Here is a 14,325-nt window from a genome sequence, read left to right as displayed (position 1 = left end):
ACTGACCTCATGGGTAGAGTCTTGCTCACCCCACGTTTATGCAACAGTGTCTTTCCCAACTGTCCTCAAAGTCACCCTGTGACATAAGCAAACGTGAGCCTTCATCTGCCCCAGTGGCTGGCGGGTGAGAGTTTACCAAGCGCCTGTTAAGAGCCAGGTGCTGCCCTGGCTGGCATAGCTCAGTGGATTGAGCGCGGGCCTGCAAACCAGAGTATTGAGGTTCGATTCCCAGTCAGGGCACATGCCTGGGTTGCAGGCCAGTTCCCAGCAGGGGATGCATGAGAGGCAACTATACATTGATGTTTCTCTCCCACTCTTTCTCCTTCCCTTCCCCTCTCTTGATAAATAAATAAATAAATAAATAAATAAATAAGCCAGGTGCTTTTTCAAGCACCATCTCGCCGAACCACGCTGACCGTCCTACAAGGCAGCATGTGCCACTATGGTTTTTAAACATTGAGATACAAGGCATACACCCTCACATGTATGGTTTTTAAAGTGCATGGGCCGTGGGTTTTAGTGTAGTCACAAGGCTGGGCAATCATCAACACCACCCAATTCAAAATCCCAGAAGAAATCCCGCACCCATTAGCTGTCCACCCCTGACCCCCAAACCCCCGGCCCCAACCCCTGGAAAGCACGAATCTGCTTTCTGTCTCTGAGGACTGACGGTTCTGGACATTTCATGTGAAGGGAATCATAAAACACGTGGCCTTCTGTGAATGACCACGTTCCCTCAGCAGGATGTTTGCAAGGCTTGTCTGCATCGTGGAAGGTATGGTACCTCATTCCGGGCTGTGGCTGGATAATGGTCTATTGTAGGGATAGACTACGGTTTTTTTTAAAAGGTTTTATTTATTTATAGAGAGAGGGGAGGAGAGGGAGAGAGAGAGAAATAGGGATGCACCAGAGAAACATCAATCGGTTGCCTCTTGTGAGCCCCCAACCAAGGACCCAGCCAGAAACCTGGGCGTGTGCCCTGACCGGGAATCCAGTCAGTGACCCCTCGCTTTGCAGGAGGTCACCGAACCCACTGAGCCACACCAGTCTGAGCTAGACCACTATTTTTTAATCCATTTTCTGTTGCTGGACATTTGGGTTGCTCCCACTTTAGGGCTATTGCAAATAAACACTGCTACGAACATTTGCATGCAATTTTTTTGTGTAAACATACATTTTCCATTGTCTTGGTATGCAGCCAGGTGTGGAACAGGTGGGTGTCTGACATCTTTGTGCTTAACCCTTTGAGGAACAGCCAGACCCTCCTCCAGAGTGGCTGCACCACCCACTGTGCGCTCACACCGGCAGTGCGCCAGGGCTCAGATTTCCCCACATCCTCTCCCGCACTGGTTACCGATGGTCTTTGATTATAGCCACCCCAGTGGGTGAGAAGTGGCATCTCGCTGCAGTTTTGATCTGCATTTCCTTTTTGGCTAAGGATGATGTTGAACATATTTTCATGTGCTTATTGGCCATTTGTCTTGTATGGAGAAATGTCTATTCAAATCCTTTGCCCATTTTTGTTTTGGGGTGTTTTTTTTTAAAGTATAGTTTCCATTTTATTTTTTCCCAGAAGACTTTTCTTCAGTCCTTAAGGACGCAGCTCTTCATGTGGGCTTTGGTGGAGGTTGTGGGACCGCACCGCAGGTCTGCACTGGGGTGGGGGTGTTGGGTCCCCCCAGGCCTCATGGCAACGGTTACTGACTCCGTTGCTGTGGATGGCACACCTCACACAGTGGCTTGGTTTTGGTCCAGTTGGGGAAGCACATCAGCCTCAAAGACACTCACTTCGGAAACATACCTAACGGCTGCAGCCTCTACTGTGTTTCAAGCAACATCGCCATGGCCTTGCCCTTGGGCATGAGTTGGTTGTAGCTGCGCAGTGAATGGGCTGGGCTGCGGCCTTTTTTTGGCATGAGCATCATTCCTTTTCTTGGTCATCTTGGAAGCAAGGACCCAAGAGGGGCTCCTTTGTCCATTTTTTAATTGCGTTGTTTGTCTCTTGATTGTAAGCTGTGCCACTGTGGTCTACAGAGGAGAAACAGGAGGAGAGGGGGTGCGCCCGGGTCAAGAACAGCGGGCCCGCAAGTGAATTGGCCTCCGCCTCCCACCCAGCTGACCAGGGGCCACTGCCTCTCCACCCCGTGGACGAGTGGAGTGGCCTGCAATTTTGGCCCGTCTCCCAGGCCACCCAGGGTTCTGCCCTTGTAGAAGTTGCACCAGGGAGCAGCAATTCTGAGGAACCAAGCTGGCCCCTCTTCCCCTCCAAATCACGCGGAACTGGCTGACGTGGCCCGGGAAGAGGGGAGAGCTCGGGTCCTGTGGTCAGGGAGCCTATTTATATTAACTGGGCCGTGTTGCAAGCTTTTCCTGCTGGCGACAGGGACGTCACTGGGTGCTGACCTCACCAGAAATGCTGACGCATCTTTCCTTCATGCTTCGCTCAAATGGGCAGCCCGGCCTCCCCACCTTGGGGCCACTCCGTGTCCTCCTGCCCATCGCTGTCCCCTCCCACCTAGCTCTGGAATCTCCCCCAGTGTCCCTTCTTCCTGTACACCCGCAACCACGCCCTCTTCTTGTAAACTGTTATGGGCTGAATGGTGTCCCTCCGACTCGTACATTGGTAGAAGTCCAAACTTCTAGTGCCTAAGAATGTGAATGTGTTTGGAGATGGCACCTGATTAAGGTAAAATGAAGTCACTGGGGAGACCCTAATGTCATATGACGGACGTCCTTATAAGAAGAGGAGATTAGGACATAGACACACACACACAGACCCAGGAAGGACCACGTGAGGAGACGACGAGAAGGCAGCCATCTGCAAATCAAGGAGACAGACCACAGGACGGATTTGACCTTGCTGATGCCTTGACCTCAGACTTCTAGCTCCGAGGCTGTGAGGAAAAACCTTTCTATCATATGAGCTGCCCAGCCTGTGGGATTTGGATATGGCGCCCTGAGCAAAACAATGGAGAAGCCCTTGCTGCCTTTGGTAGCCCAGGCCCCTGGGGCTCACGCAGGTGCTCAGAGCCTGGTCTTTCAGATTCCACAGCCCTGGTTGTTTGGATGCCCTGCTTCTTAAATAGTGAGCTCAGGCAGTGGCTTCATGTCTCTGGGCCTGGCTTCTTCAAACTGAAGGGACAACTGGTCCCCCTGGATCATGGGGAAGGGGGGAGGAGGTAAAGCCTCAGCTGTCCCCCAGAGGTGGGGGGTGGTCAGCAGTGGCCGAGAGGGACTAGAAGCTCTCTGACCAGACCTGGCCCTGGAGCCAGGCTCCAAGCTTCTTTGATTTCCAATTTCCTCGTTAAAGGGAGCCAAAGCACCCCTGTCCACCGGCCGCTCCCCCTCTCACGGGGCTGTTGCAAAATGAGATCAGGGATGTGAAATGAAGAAGGACCCCGGGCTGGCATGGGCGCAGGAAGCAGCCTTGCGGGGGTGGGCACAGAAATGAGGAATTTAGTGGAAGCAACATTCTCAGGAGGAGAATCCAGAACTGGCCCTCGGGCGATGGTGGGGTGACTGGGCCTGGGGCAACCAGCGCCCTGCTGGGGTGCCAGGGAGTGGGTGGGGGCTGAAGGGCCGCCCGCTGGGCCTGGGAGGTGTTTTGTCCACGGCTGGAATCTCAGCACCCGGTCGCGGCTGACACAGAGCAGGGGTAAAATTTGTTGAATGAATAAAGGATTGACAACAGTCGACTCTACAGAGGGGGGTGGGCAGCGGGAAATGCTCTGGGGGTCAGGATGGGTGCTAGACACCCATGAAGGCAGACAGGAGAGCGTCAGCCTTGGCCACCTGGGCCCCCCACCCCGCCCCTGGGTCCAGGCTCCAGGCCACCAGCGGGAGCAGCTCAGTCTTCCCTGGCAGCCCCCGGGGCCCCACCCTGGCTTCCCAGCCTTCTGACAACCTCTTCCCTTCCACGCTCCTGAGGGTGCAGGCCAGTGACCTTCTTCCAGGCCTGGTAAATGCGCGGGGCCCTCCAGTCATGGCCTGCAGGCCTGCGCCAGCCCCTCTCCCTTCGTGTCTGCCCTCACCTGGGCCTCAGTCGACTGCGTGGTGAAGGAGCTGGATGGCTGGTGAGGCCCCGACTCCAGGGCCCCTTCATTCTGAAGTTCAGAAGTCTCTGTACAAGACACAGAGGACCAGCCCATGATCACTATCTTTCAGAGAAAGTGAAACCTGGTCCCCAACCGTCACCACGGCGACTCCCCCTCCCCGGTTCCCCCTCTGAGCTCATCACTTCCCCATCTCCTCCACTCCCCACCTGACAACACCGCCCCCCGCCCCACCAGCCAGTACGTGGAATTAGACTTTCATCTTTCCTTTTTCCTTCAAAGAACTGTTGCCTTTTATGTCCATGACGACGGCAGCAGCCCTGTGAGGTGGGCTGGGAAACGCTTTTCAAATCCTCATTTTACAGGTGGGGCCTCTGAGGCCCAGAGAGGTGAGGCAACTTGCCTCAGGTCACACAGCCTGCCAGTTGAACCCTATCTCCGGTTTCTCCTGCTCTGAGTGCCTGGCTCTCCCCAGAGGACCGGTCTGCAGACAAAGGGCCGGGCTGCCGCAGTGGGCCTCGGCTGGGACGGGGCGTGCTGCTGGGGGCGTGTAGGTCCTGGGGCCAGAACCACAATCTGGGGGCTGCCAGCTTGGGTCTGGCTCTGTGCCCAGAGCCCGGTGGTTTCCGCTCACAGATGTCCCAACAGCCCCGGCAGGAGGGCGGGAAGGGCACTCAAGAAGGAAGATGTCTTGCTCCCCTCAGCCCCAAACCACACTGGCCTGTGCCCTGTGAGGCCGATGGCTGCTGGGCCCGTCAAGGGGCCCGGCTGGCGGGCTTCCCCTCTGTCCCAGGCCCAGCACCTTGCGCATGGCATGGACCCCCTTGCTCCTCGTTCACCCCAGGAAGGCTGAGGCTGCCGTTTGCATCATCCTTGGGCGTGGGGCTGACCTCGAAGAACGAATTCGAAGAAAACAGGAGGAGGAGCAGGCATGCCGCTGTGCCCAGCACCCATTGGCTCGTGGAAACTTTGGTTTTTGGGGTCATGTTCCCAGAAGGCCTGCCCTCCCCCCACCCCCTCCCCACCCACCTCACGAGGTGTTGGCCAATCGCCCTGGCAGGCAATAAAGTGGCTGTCAGCCCGCAGGACTCCCAGCCTGGAGGTGTCATCCCCAGCAGGCACAGGCCAGAGCTTGGACACCCAGCATGTGGGCACAGCACACGAGGAGGGCGCTGCTCAGTAAGTACTTCCTTCCTCCCCACCAGCACCCGCTTTCTCTGAACCAAGGGTGCCGGCGGGAAGCAGGGGTACCCTCTGTCCTGTGGGAGCTGGGGAGACCAGGCACTGGCCAGAAGGATGCTGAAATGGAGAGAGAGCCAGGAGGTCAGGCAAAGACAGGGGTCCGCTGAGAACACAGCATCTTCACAGTGTGGAGAAGGAGTATCCCAGGAGGGCTTCCAGGGAGAGGCAATGTAAAGGCAACTCAGGGAGCCGGGGAGTAAGGGAAGGGAGCGAATTAGGAGAGAGGCTGGGGCAGAAGGGGGAGGCGGGAGCTGTGCTGTGAGAGGAGGAAGCTGCAGAAGCTCAGCAGAAAAACAGCGCAGTGTCTGGAGGGGCCTCCTTCTCGCCTTGATTTGCATGCAGGGTCTGGGATGAACAGACCCAGTCAGCCAGGCCCAGGGGCTCTGGAGCCCACACAATCACACAGCACACATAGCCACACCCACAGGGTGACACACACACAGAGCCATGTGACATCATCCAGAGCCCTCAATCTCACCAACCCGGGATCCCCCGTGTGCAGCCCGGGATGGGCCACAACTGCTCCCACGAGCCTCACACAGACCTGGCGGATGCCAGGCAGGCGCCCTGGTCCCACCTGCACACTCGGCAGATCCCTGGGGAGGTGGCGAGAGGTGCGCTGTGGTCGCTGTGCCTGGGTGCCCGGCCCCTCCACCCTCCCCAGCAGCGTCTTCCCCAAGGGGCCGGATGGTTCTTAGGAAGCGAACATGGTGTCACTGCCTTCCGGGCCATTGCACCACAGGCCCCTTCCGACCACGTGGCTGCCAGTGGGTGGGGGGAGGCAGAGGAGCCGTAACTGAGCCCGGCCCCTCAGCGTGTTCTGCTGGGCCCTCAGCATCCCTATGAGCCTGCCAGGAGCGGCCACTTATGGAGAGAGGAGGAAGGCTCAAGGTTGGGGGAGTGGCTGGCCTTGCATAACTTGGGCAACCCTTCTTGGGCGCCAGTCCCGTGGCAGGGGGCCCTGGGGCAAGAGCTATCCCCTAGCTGGAGGTCTTGCAGACAGCTGCCCACCTGGGCCACCCCATGTCAGCTCCTGAGGTAGGTAGGATTGACAGGCACAGGAGCTCCAGGCAGGCCCCACAACCTGCTCCTAAAGGCCAAGTGGTGAATCGCTGCCGCTGTCTCAGGTGCTGGGCGGTAACTCCCCGGATGGGTGTCGGTGGTCCCGGCAGGAGTTCCCGTGCACACAAAACACCCAGTCCCGCCCTCCACAGCACAGGGGCTTGCTGGTGGGCTGCACCCTCTGAGCACCCTCCCCTCTCAAAGCTGCCCTCCCAGGGCTTCCTTGCCAAGTCGGGTGACACCCCCTTTCTCTGCCCCAGGTCTGATCCTCAGACTCCTGTTCCTGAACCCAGTGGCCACAGGCAACTGCTCGGGAAATGGCCAAGAGCTCCTCAAGCAGCTCCAGCATCAGGCGGACTTCATGAAAGACACCAGCCGGCTCCTGGACCACTATGTAAGCATCTGGCCCCCGGGGCGTCTGAGTCTCAGAGAACTTCGGGGTTAGGGCGCGACTAAGCCCCAGAGAGGGTTGGGTCCAACTCCCATTTGCTCAACCCCAACTCAATAGGGAGGTGGGGGGCAGAGGAACTGAGTCCCTGTGTTGTTCAGGACCATGCCAAACATCCAAGGCCTAACCCTAGCTCCCCTCGCTCAGTGGCCTGGAGTGTGAACCCTGGCCACACAACCCCATCCCTCCGTCTGCCCAGGTGTTCAGTGCACACCTATCACAAGCCTTGTTCGGGGCTCCAGAGGAGCAGCAGTGAACAGAACAGTCTGCCCTCCTAAAGCTCACGTTCACTTTCCCACTGACACGCCCCACACCACAATAGCCACCAGTGTGGTCATCCCCACAGGGCCCCCTGCAACCCTCTGACCCTGCCTGCAGTGATCAGGGTGTCCTCTCCCCTCTCGGGCCTCAGCGTCTGGATCTGTACAATGGGCAGCTTGGATAGGGGCCGGACATGGTCAAGCATTTCAAGGCCGACCAGAGCGGGCTTGCCTGTGTGTGTACGGCCCGGCTCCAGCACTCACCCTGACTCTCCTTCCCCTCCAGATCCGCATCCAAGGCCTCGACACCTCTGGACTGAAAGAGCACTGCCAAGAGCGCCCTGGGGTCTTTCCCAGCGAGCACGTCCTGCAGGGGCTCAGCAGGAGGGGCTTCCTGCGGACCCTGAACAGCAAACTTGGCCATGTCTTACACAGACTGATTACTTTCCAGCAGGACCACCCCAAAGTCCAGGACTTGGGGATGGTGAAGATGTACATTCATGGGATCAGGAACAACATCTATTGCATGGACCAGCTGCTTCGAGGCTCCTCGGAGACGGCTGAACCCACTCTGGCCAGTCCGGGGACCTGGCCACCACACACACCTGCCTCAGACGCCTTTCAGCGCAAGTTGGAGGGCTGCCGGTTCCTGCGTGGCTACCACCGCTTCATGCACTCCGTGGGACAGGTCTTCCGCAAGTGGCGGGAGACCCCGAGCCGGAGGAACCGGAGACACAGCCCCCAACGGGTCCTGCAGAAGGGGATTCGCAGGATGCAACCCTCCGTGAGGGGCAAGAGGCTCGTGCCCAGGGGGCAGCTGCCCCGGTAGCCTTAGGGACCCCACAGCAGGTGAAGGATCAGCAGGTGCTCCTCGGGATGGTGCCACCTCAGGGTCTCCAGACCTGCTTTCCACCTCTCAGAAGTGCACTTTAAGGGGTGAGAGCCAGGTGGGCTCCTCTACCTCCTCCCAGGTTGGGGGGATAGGATCAGACCATCACGCCTCCCCAGCTGTGAGTTCCTCAGTCCCAGTGGGGCGACTGGGTCAGGCCACGCGGGGCCAACTTTCCATTGATTCAGGGGTCTGATGACACAGGCTGACTCACGGCCAGACTGACTGGCCCCCCTTCCCCCCAACTCTGCTCCCCGGAGGTCTGTCGGCCCTTCCTTCTCATGACTTGCAGAGCTGTTGCCCCCAGACTTCCTCCTTTCCATGGTGGCGTGGTTCCAAGGGGGAGGTCAGGGTCTGAGCTGGCCTCCTATGCCTCATCGCCAGTCTCAGGCCAGACACCTGGACGTCTGGGTGACCTCACTTTAGGCAGCTATGACAGGGGCACGGTGTCATGTAAGAAGCACTGATCTAAGAGGTCCAAGGAAAGGGGCTCAGGTCCCGCTTTGGCCCCTAACTCATTGTGTGGCTTCAGGCAAACCACTTAACCTCTCTGGACCTCAATTTTGCTTTTGTGAATCGAAGGGGTTGGGGACCGTGTAAAGCCCCCTCTGCCTGTGAGCTGCTGGAACTCCATGACATAGGGTGGATTTCAAATTCTTTCCATAAATCGGGACAGATGGGGCAAATGGACAGGGGTGCAGACTGCGTTCTTTGCAGGAGACTTTCCAGTGTCTAGCCTCCTCTTGGGTTCTGGCTGCTCAGTGCTCCTCCTGGTGGTGGATCTTGGAATTTCCTCATGCTGAAACCATTGTCTTCCTGAAGGGTTACGGGTCAATTCCTTGCAGGGACAGAATTAATTTATCAATTTTTATCAGTTTTTATGTGTTTTTTAATTTATGAGGCTTATTTATGATGTATATTTAATGTTAATATTGTGCCAACATATATTTAAAACGTGCCTGGTTTCTAAAGCCCCTGTGTCTCTCTGCTGCCTTGTGGGGGAGGATTTGGGATCGGCTGGCCTCCTGGAGAAGGGGCGGTTCCTAGTGGCGAGGCCACAAGCGGCAACCACCTGAGCGGCTGCAGCCTTGCGTCTGAGCCCCTGAGGGCTGGAGCTCCTTGCCCTACCCAGGGACGGAAGTCTCATGCGCCACTCTGACTGTGGGGGCGTCTCAGACACAGACAAAGAGTTTGTTGTGTCTGAACAGGTCTCCCCTGAGACGTTGCAGACCAGGGCCGCCCGGGTTGGGGAGCACGGGGTGGGGGGGTGCAGGCTGGAGTGCGTGGCTTGTCTGGCCCCTGTGGGCGTGTGGCTGGGTGTGTGTGCTGATGTGTGTCACATGAAGTGAACAAGATAATAACAGATCCTGCCTCAGATGTGGCCTGTGACCTGGTTCTGTGCTTAAAACTGCTTCCTGAAGAGCCTTAGTGGGTGGGGACTCTATCGGGCCCCCAGAAAACTGGGCTGCCTCCCAGCGGAACCACCTCAGGAGGGGTACCTATAGGCTGATGGATGATATGCTAAGGTAGATGCTACAAAGGAAGGGTTAATTTAATGGAAGCCCATGAACTTGACCTGGATCAGTCCCCACCTACTCCTGCTTCCTGGGATTGGGGCCAAAGGTGAAAACAGGACTTGATAACAGAAGTGGAGGAGATCCCCATGCGGGACTCTTTCCAATAGATACAATCCACTTGGCGGATCAGAAGACTGAGGCTCAGAGAGTTAGTCACCTGCCCACGGACTCAGAGCAGTGTGCTGCGGGCGAACACATTTTGAATTCAGGTCCGTTAGGTGCCAGGGTGGGAGTGTCTTCCTGTTAAGCCTCCTGTTGAGCCTTCCCGTCAGCCTCTTTAACTCTGCTGACAGTTTCACGAGTCCCTGAGGGCGCAGAGCTCCCCAGGTGAGGGGCTGGCAGACAACAGACAAGCGAAAGTGCTAACGGGTGCCTCCGAGGCGGTTGGTGCAAGCTCAGCAAAAACAAAGCATCGTGATGTAATAGAGTGAGTGCAAGAGCCAAGTGATGTGGGTGGTCAGGGTGGCATCTGAAAGAGGTGACATCCACTCTGCAGTCTAAAGGATACAGGTGCCTCCAGGTGGCACGGTTAGGGCAAAGGTTCCGAGCATTTGAGGATCGGAGTTATCAAAAAGGCCCAGAGAGGATTATCTCGCTCCGGGTCACAGGGCAGGGCCTGGGCTCCAGCTCTCAGCCCCTGACTCCCAACCGGCCGTCTTGCTGAGCAGTGGCCCAGTCCTCCAGGCTCTTTACTTAAGTACCTGGTAAGGGTTCTCCACTGCCCCCCACTGGACTCTCCCTTTCACTCGTGTCCCTTCCACGCTGGCCACCTTTGGGTGAGCTCTGTCCTCTGTCTGTGCTGTTCTCATGGTCTGGGCCCAGCAACTGGGTTATTTGTTCTCTCAAAACTGCCCCATCACTGGTAAGGTGTTTGCATTCCCGTCCACTTCCCTCACTGGCCTGGAGCTGCAGAGGAGGAGACCGTGTCTGCTTCTCTCTGCTCTGTCCAGCACCCAGCACAGTGTCCGCACGCAACAGGAGCTCAGTGGAGAGCAAGACAGAAGAGGGCCCCGCGGAAGTCAAAGCCCTGAGGAGCGTGCCAGGCAGTCTGGCTCAGAGAGGTGCCACCCAAGTGCTGTCAATAGCAGACGGCCTCTTTTCTGCCCTGCCCCGGCATGGGGTGGGGGACTTTCCTCGGGCTGGGCTGCTGGGCTGCTGTGGGTGGGAGGTGGCAACTGAAAGCCAGGCACGCTTAGGCTCTCGGAGCGGGAGGTGAGCAGAAGGTGAGCTGCCCACGGAAGGGGCATGTTGGTCGGCAGGGGAAGAACTGGGAAGCCCAGGCTGGCTGTATCCCGCCTCTGGCCCGGCCCCTTCCAGCCCCCCCAGCTCTGTGGGTGAGCCCCAGGAGAGGGGTCTGGGGCTGGCCTAGAGCTGGAGTGGCATCTACACCACAGAAAGCAGACCAAGGATCTCTGGACTCCGGGGCAGGGGTCTTGGGGGTCTCACCTGTGAGGACTCGTCGCCACCACACTGTCTCCTGACGAGACTGCAGTTGCAGGTGTCCCCAGACCGCCGTTTCCAGCCTGGTTCTCTCCAAACCCAGATCCACAGACCCAGCTGCCAGGAACATCCATGGGCACCTCAAGGCCAAACTCGCTGCCCAGCCTCACACCTTCCTGAGTCCTGCAGGCCCCCACTGAAGTTCCAGAACCCCAACCCATTTCCTTCTCTTCCTGCAGACTCTCCTCTCCTCCCGTTGACCACAAAGACCTGCACCCTGTCTCTGGCACACGCCCTCTTCTCCCAGCTGCCAGCCCGGTCCCTGCTCCCTGGAAACGGTCTAAAATCTCACCCTCACGTCTCCTATTCACGAACTTCCGATGACTCCCTCCTGTCCCACTGCCCGTGGCATCAACTCCGACGTCCTCATCACCGCGCGCCAGGCCGACACTGCCGGCCCGTCTCCGCACACCCAGCTGGCATCCTGACCGCCCCACTGCCTGCGTTTCCCCTCCCACCCGCCCAGAGGGTCTCCTCAAACGTCCCTTCCTCATCGACTACCCCAATCCAGAGAGGCTTGCGGGACTTCCCTGGGCTGAGGGCAGCTAGCAGGGGGTCGTGTCCAGAGTGAGAACGACCCCTCTCTGATCTCCCGGGTCCCACACAAACAGTACCCGCTGCTGTGAGACAGCGGTTCCCATGGCCACCTGCTGTGACAGGCAGCTGGGCGGGGTTCTAAGAATAGCTTTTGTGCCACAGAGTGTGTCGATCCCCCCACGAGGCACACTTTCCCTGGGGTGGAGTTCCGCCAGGAGCCTGCAAATAGCAAACCCTCTCCACGATGGCTCAGGCGAAGGGAAAGAGTAGCCGTGGGCCACGGGCGAGCCGGCACGGGCTGGGCAGCCAGGGGAGGCCTCATGGGAACCTTCTGCGGAGATCGACTCCATGCCAGGTTTTCTTTTTCAAGTTTTCAGGGTGACAGTCACAGCCCCTTAGTCAATGCTGCCTCATGGAAAATTCCCCAGGATAGAGGGCCTGGAAGGCAGGAAACTGCAGGGGAGAGGGGGGAATGGGGTCCTGCCACTAACTGCCCCCCTGCAAGTCACACTCATGGCCTGCAAATGGCAGAGCCAGGTCTTTGGCCTTCATGCCCTTGTCGCCTTCGCCGCCACCAGTTCTCATGTGATTTCCCCCCCTTTTCTCCTGGGATGAGAAAGTACTTGGGTGTTAAACAGAATGAGTTGAAATCCCAGCCCCCCTGCCCTTAAGCCGTGTAACCTCCCAGGCTGGGCCTCAACTTCCCCCTCTGTACGAGGGACTAACTCGGCCCACCCCCCGGGCTGGAGGCAGCCCACACACAGCACCGCAGCTGCACTGTCACAAGCTGTCACTGAGAAGGTGCACAAGCAACGTTCTCTTTCTTTATTCTCTCCCTCTCCCTTTTGCTTTTCTTTGGTTTTCTTTCTTCTAGCTCTCTGTCCCCCTGCATCCCCCCGCCCCCACACCGGGCAGGCCTGGAACCAGAACTGTCCACAGAACCCCTTTCCCACGCTGAGGGAAGGGTCACAGTCCACAGTCAGAGTGGGGAGGCCCTTGGCAAGGCCAGCCCCACTCCCTGCTTCCTGGGGCGTCCCCGAGGGCTGGGCTCGGGGAGGGGCGAAGGTCTCGGAGGGAGGGGGTTGGGCAGGTGGGGCCCTGCATTGTGGAGGAGGGCGGACCAGATGGGTGAGGAGGTTCCAGGGTTCTGAGGGGGGTGCCAGGGTAGGGAGCTGTGGCTTGGAATGGAACCGTATCCAGGGGGGTGGCTGCAGCCCTGTGACTCTTCTGGGGACAGGGACAAGGGAGCATGGCCCTGGTGCACACGGCCTGTGGCAGGTCTGAGTCAAAATACCTAAGGCCGACCCTGGCCGGTCATGCGGAGGGCTGCCCAGTCATCGCCTTATGCCGGCCTGGGTCACTCAGAAGGGCTGGGCGCCGCCCAGTCAGCTGTGACTCAGGTCCCGGCAGCCTCGCCACACGGCACTGGGCAGGGGCCTGAGGCGCAGGGACCCCCCTCCCCACCTCTGGCCCCACTTTTCCCCTCACCCACCCTGAAGATCCTGTCTTACCTGTGTCAGGTGCAGTTTGGCCAGGAATCTGGGGTTCTCTGCCCCTGTTGGCCCCATCTCTTCATCTGGGGGGTGGGGTAGAAGTGGGGGGAGTCTTAGAGCCACCCGGCCCTTGACGGAAGTCAAGTGGGGGGCAGGGTCAGGAGCCGGCTCCAGAGAGGATTCAGCAGGAGAGGGAAGCAGAGGGGCCCGGCCCCGAAGACGACAGTGTCCCACTGAAGATCTGGCACTCACCCTGAGAGACGCCGGAGGGTCCTGTGCGGGCACAGACCACGGTAGGCTTCCCTGATGGGGCAGAGATGGGGGTGGGTAGATGCTGGCCCCCACATTTATCCTCAGCAGGGCAAACGCGACCTCCTCCCTCATGTGTCTGGGAGGTACCTGGTGGCCCACACGCCCTCCAGGCCTCAGTCCTCCCATCTGTGTGACGGGCGAGGTGGATGTTTGAGGTAAAGAGGACAGACCAGATGTGAAAGCGTCAGGTGGACACGTGAGGGGTTAAAGATCATCTCGGGGTTAAAGGGCAGAGGAGAGAACCCAAAATGGAGAGGAAAGAATCCTGGCTTTTTGTGATCCTAGGAAGTCATCCCTCTGGGGCTATCGATTCCTGGATTCCCAAGGGACCTTCAAGGTCCTTTTTCTGCAGATGAAGATGAGGCAGGGAGAAGGTCCCTGTCCCTCCAGCGGAGACTTGGTGGGTCACAGTGTGGCACTGGTCTGCCGTGCTTTGGGGAGAAGGGTGATGATGCCTTTTGCCAAAGTGAACTTCTTTATGGGAGGCTCCAGGGTGTGGGGTGTGGGGTCAGTCAAGGTCATGGCCCCTTTGTTTTTGACCTTGGGACAGCCCAGGACTGGACCACTTTGTGCTTTGCTTACTCCGTAAGACGGGCCCAGTCGTGGAAGCACCAGCTCAGGGGCCATGGTGAGGTTGAAGGAAAAACAGAAACGAAGTCTGCACAGAGCTTGGAACCTGAGTGGGGCACAAATAATCCCACAAGGGGCTTGAACCCGATCTTATTGCGGTTGCTGAGGACTAGCGCTAGGTTTCCGGGAGGGTGGGGACACCGTCCCCAGGGCCTGTCCTAAGTAGGGACCAGGTGGTCCTAGGGCCTGAGGTGCGTGGGAAGGGGCAGCGGCGTCCCCCCTCCCCCTTCTTCCTCTTCCCAGAGCTCCAGCGGGCCCAAGGCAGCCGCCCCCAACCCAGGTCCAGTGCGCGGGGTCCTGGCGCCCCCTAGTGGCCAGTCTTT

At 58.5% G+C, this 14,325-nt stretch overlaps 1 protein-coding gene and 1 long non-coding RNA gene across 2 annotated transcripts; one reads left to right on the top strand and one right to left on the bottom strand.

The window, feature by feature from the left end:
- Positions 1–876: 876 nt before the first annotated feature.
- Positions 877–5,993, bottom strand: LOC119055185 (uncharacterized). The gene is made up of 3 exons (XR_008392390.1): positions 5,839–5,993; positions 4,032–4,120; positions 877–2,028 (listed from the first exon to the last, which is right to left on the bottom strand). It is a non-coding gene; the product is annotated as an uncharacterized LOC119055185 (long non-coding RNA).
- Positions 5,128–8,877, top strand: OSM (oncostatin M). Its single transcript, XM_037153364.2, has 3 exons — positions 5,128–5,231; positions 6,617–6,750; positions 7,351–8,877. The coding sequence occupies exons 1-3, from the start codon at positions 5,198–5,200 to the stop codon at positions 7,891–7,893; spliced, it is 711 nt and encodes a 236-aa protein (XP_037009259.2). The 5' UTR covers positions 5,128–5,197; the 3' UTR covers positions 7,894–8,877.
- Positions 8,878–14,325: the final 5,448 nt, after the last annotated feature.

This window comes from Artibeus jamaicensis, unplaced genomic scaffold (assembly GCF_021234435.1).
Source record: "Artibeus jamaicensis isolate MK-2021 breed Jamaican fruit bat unplaced genomic scaffold, CSHL_Jam_final contig_525, whole genome shotgun sequence".
Classification (NCBI taxonomy): Eukaryota; Metazoa; Chordata; class Mammalia; order Chiroptera; family Phyllostomidae; genus Artibeus; species Artibeus jamaicensis.
This window is presented reverse-complemented; position numbering and strand designations above follow the sequence as displayed.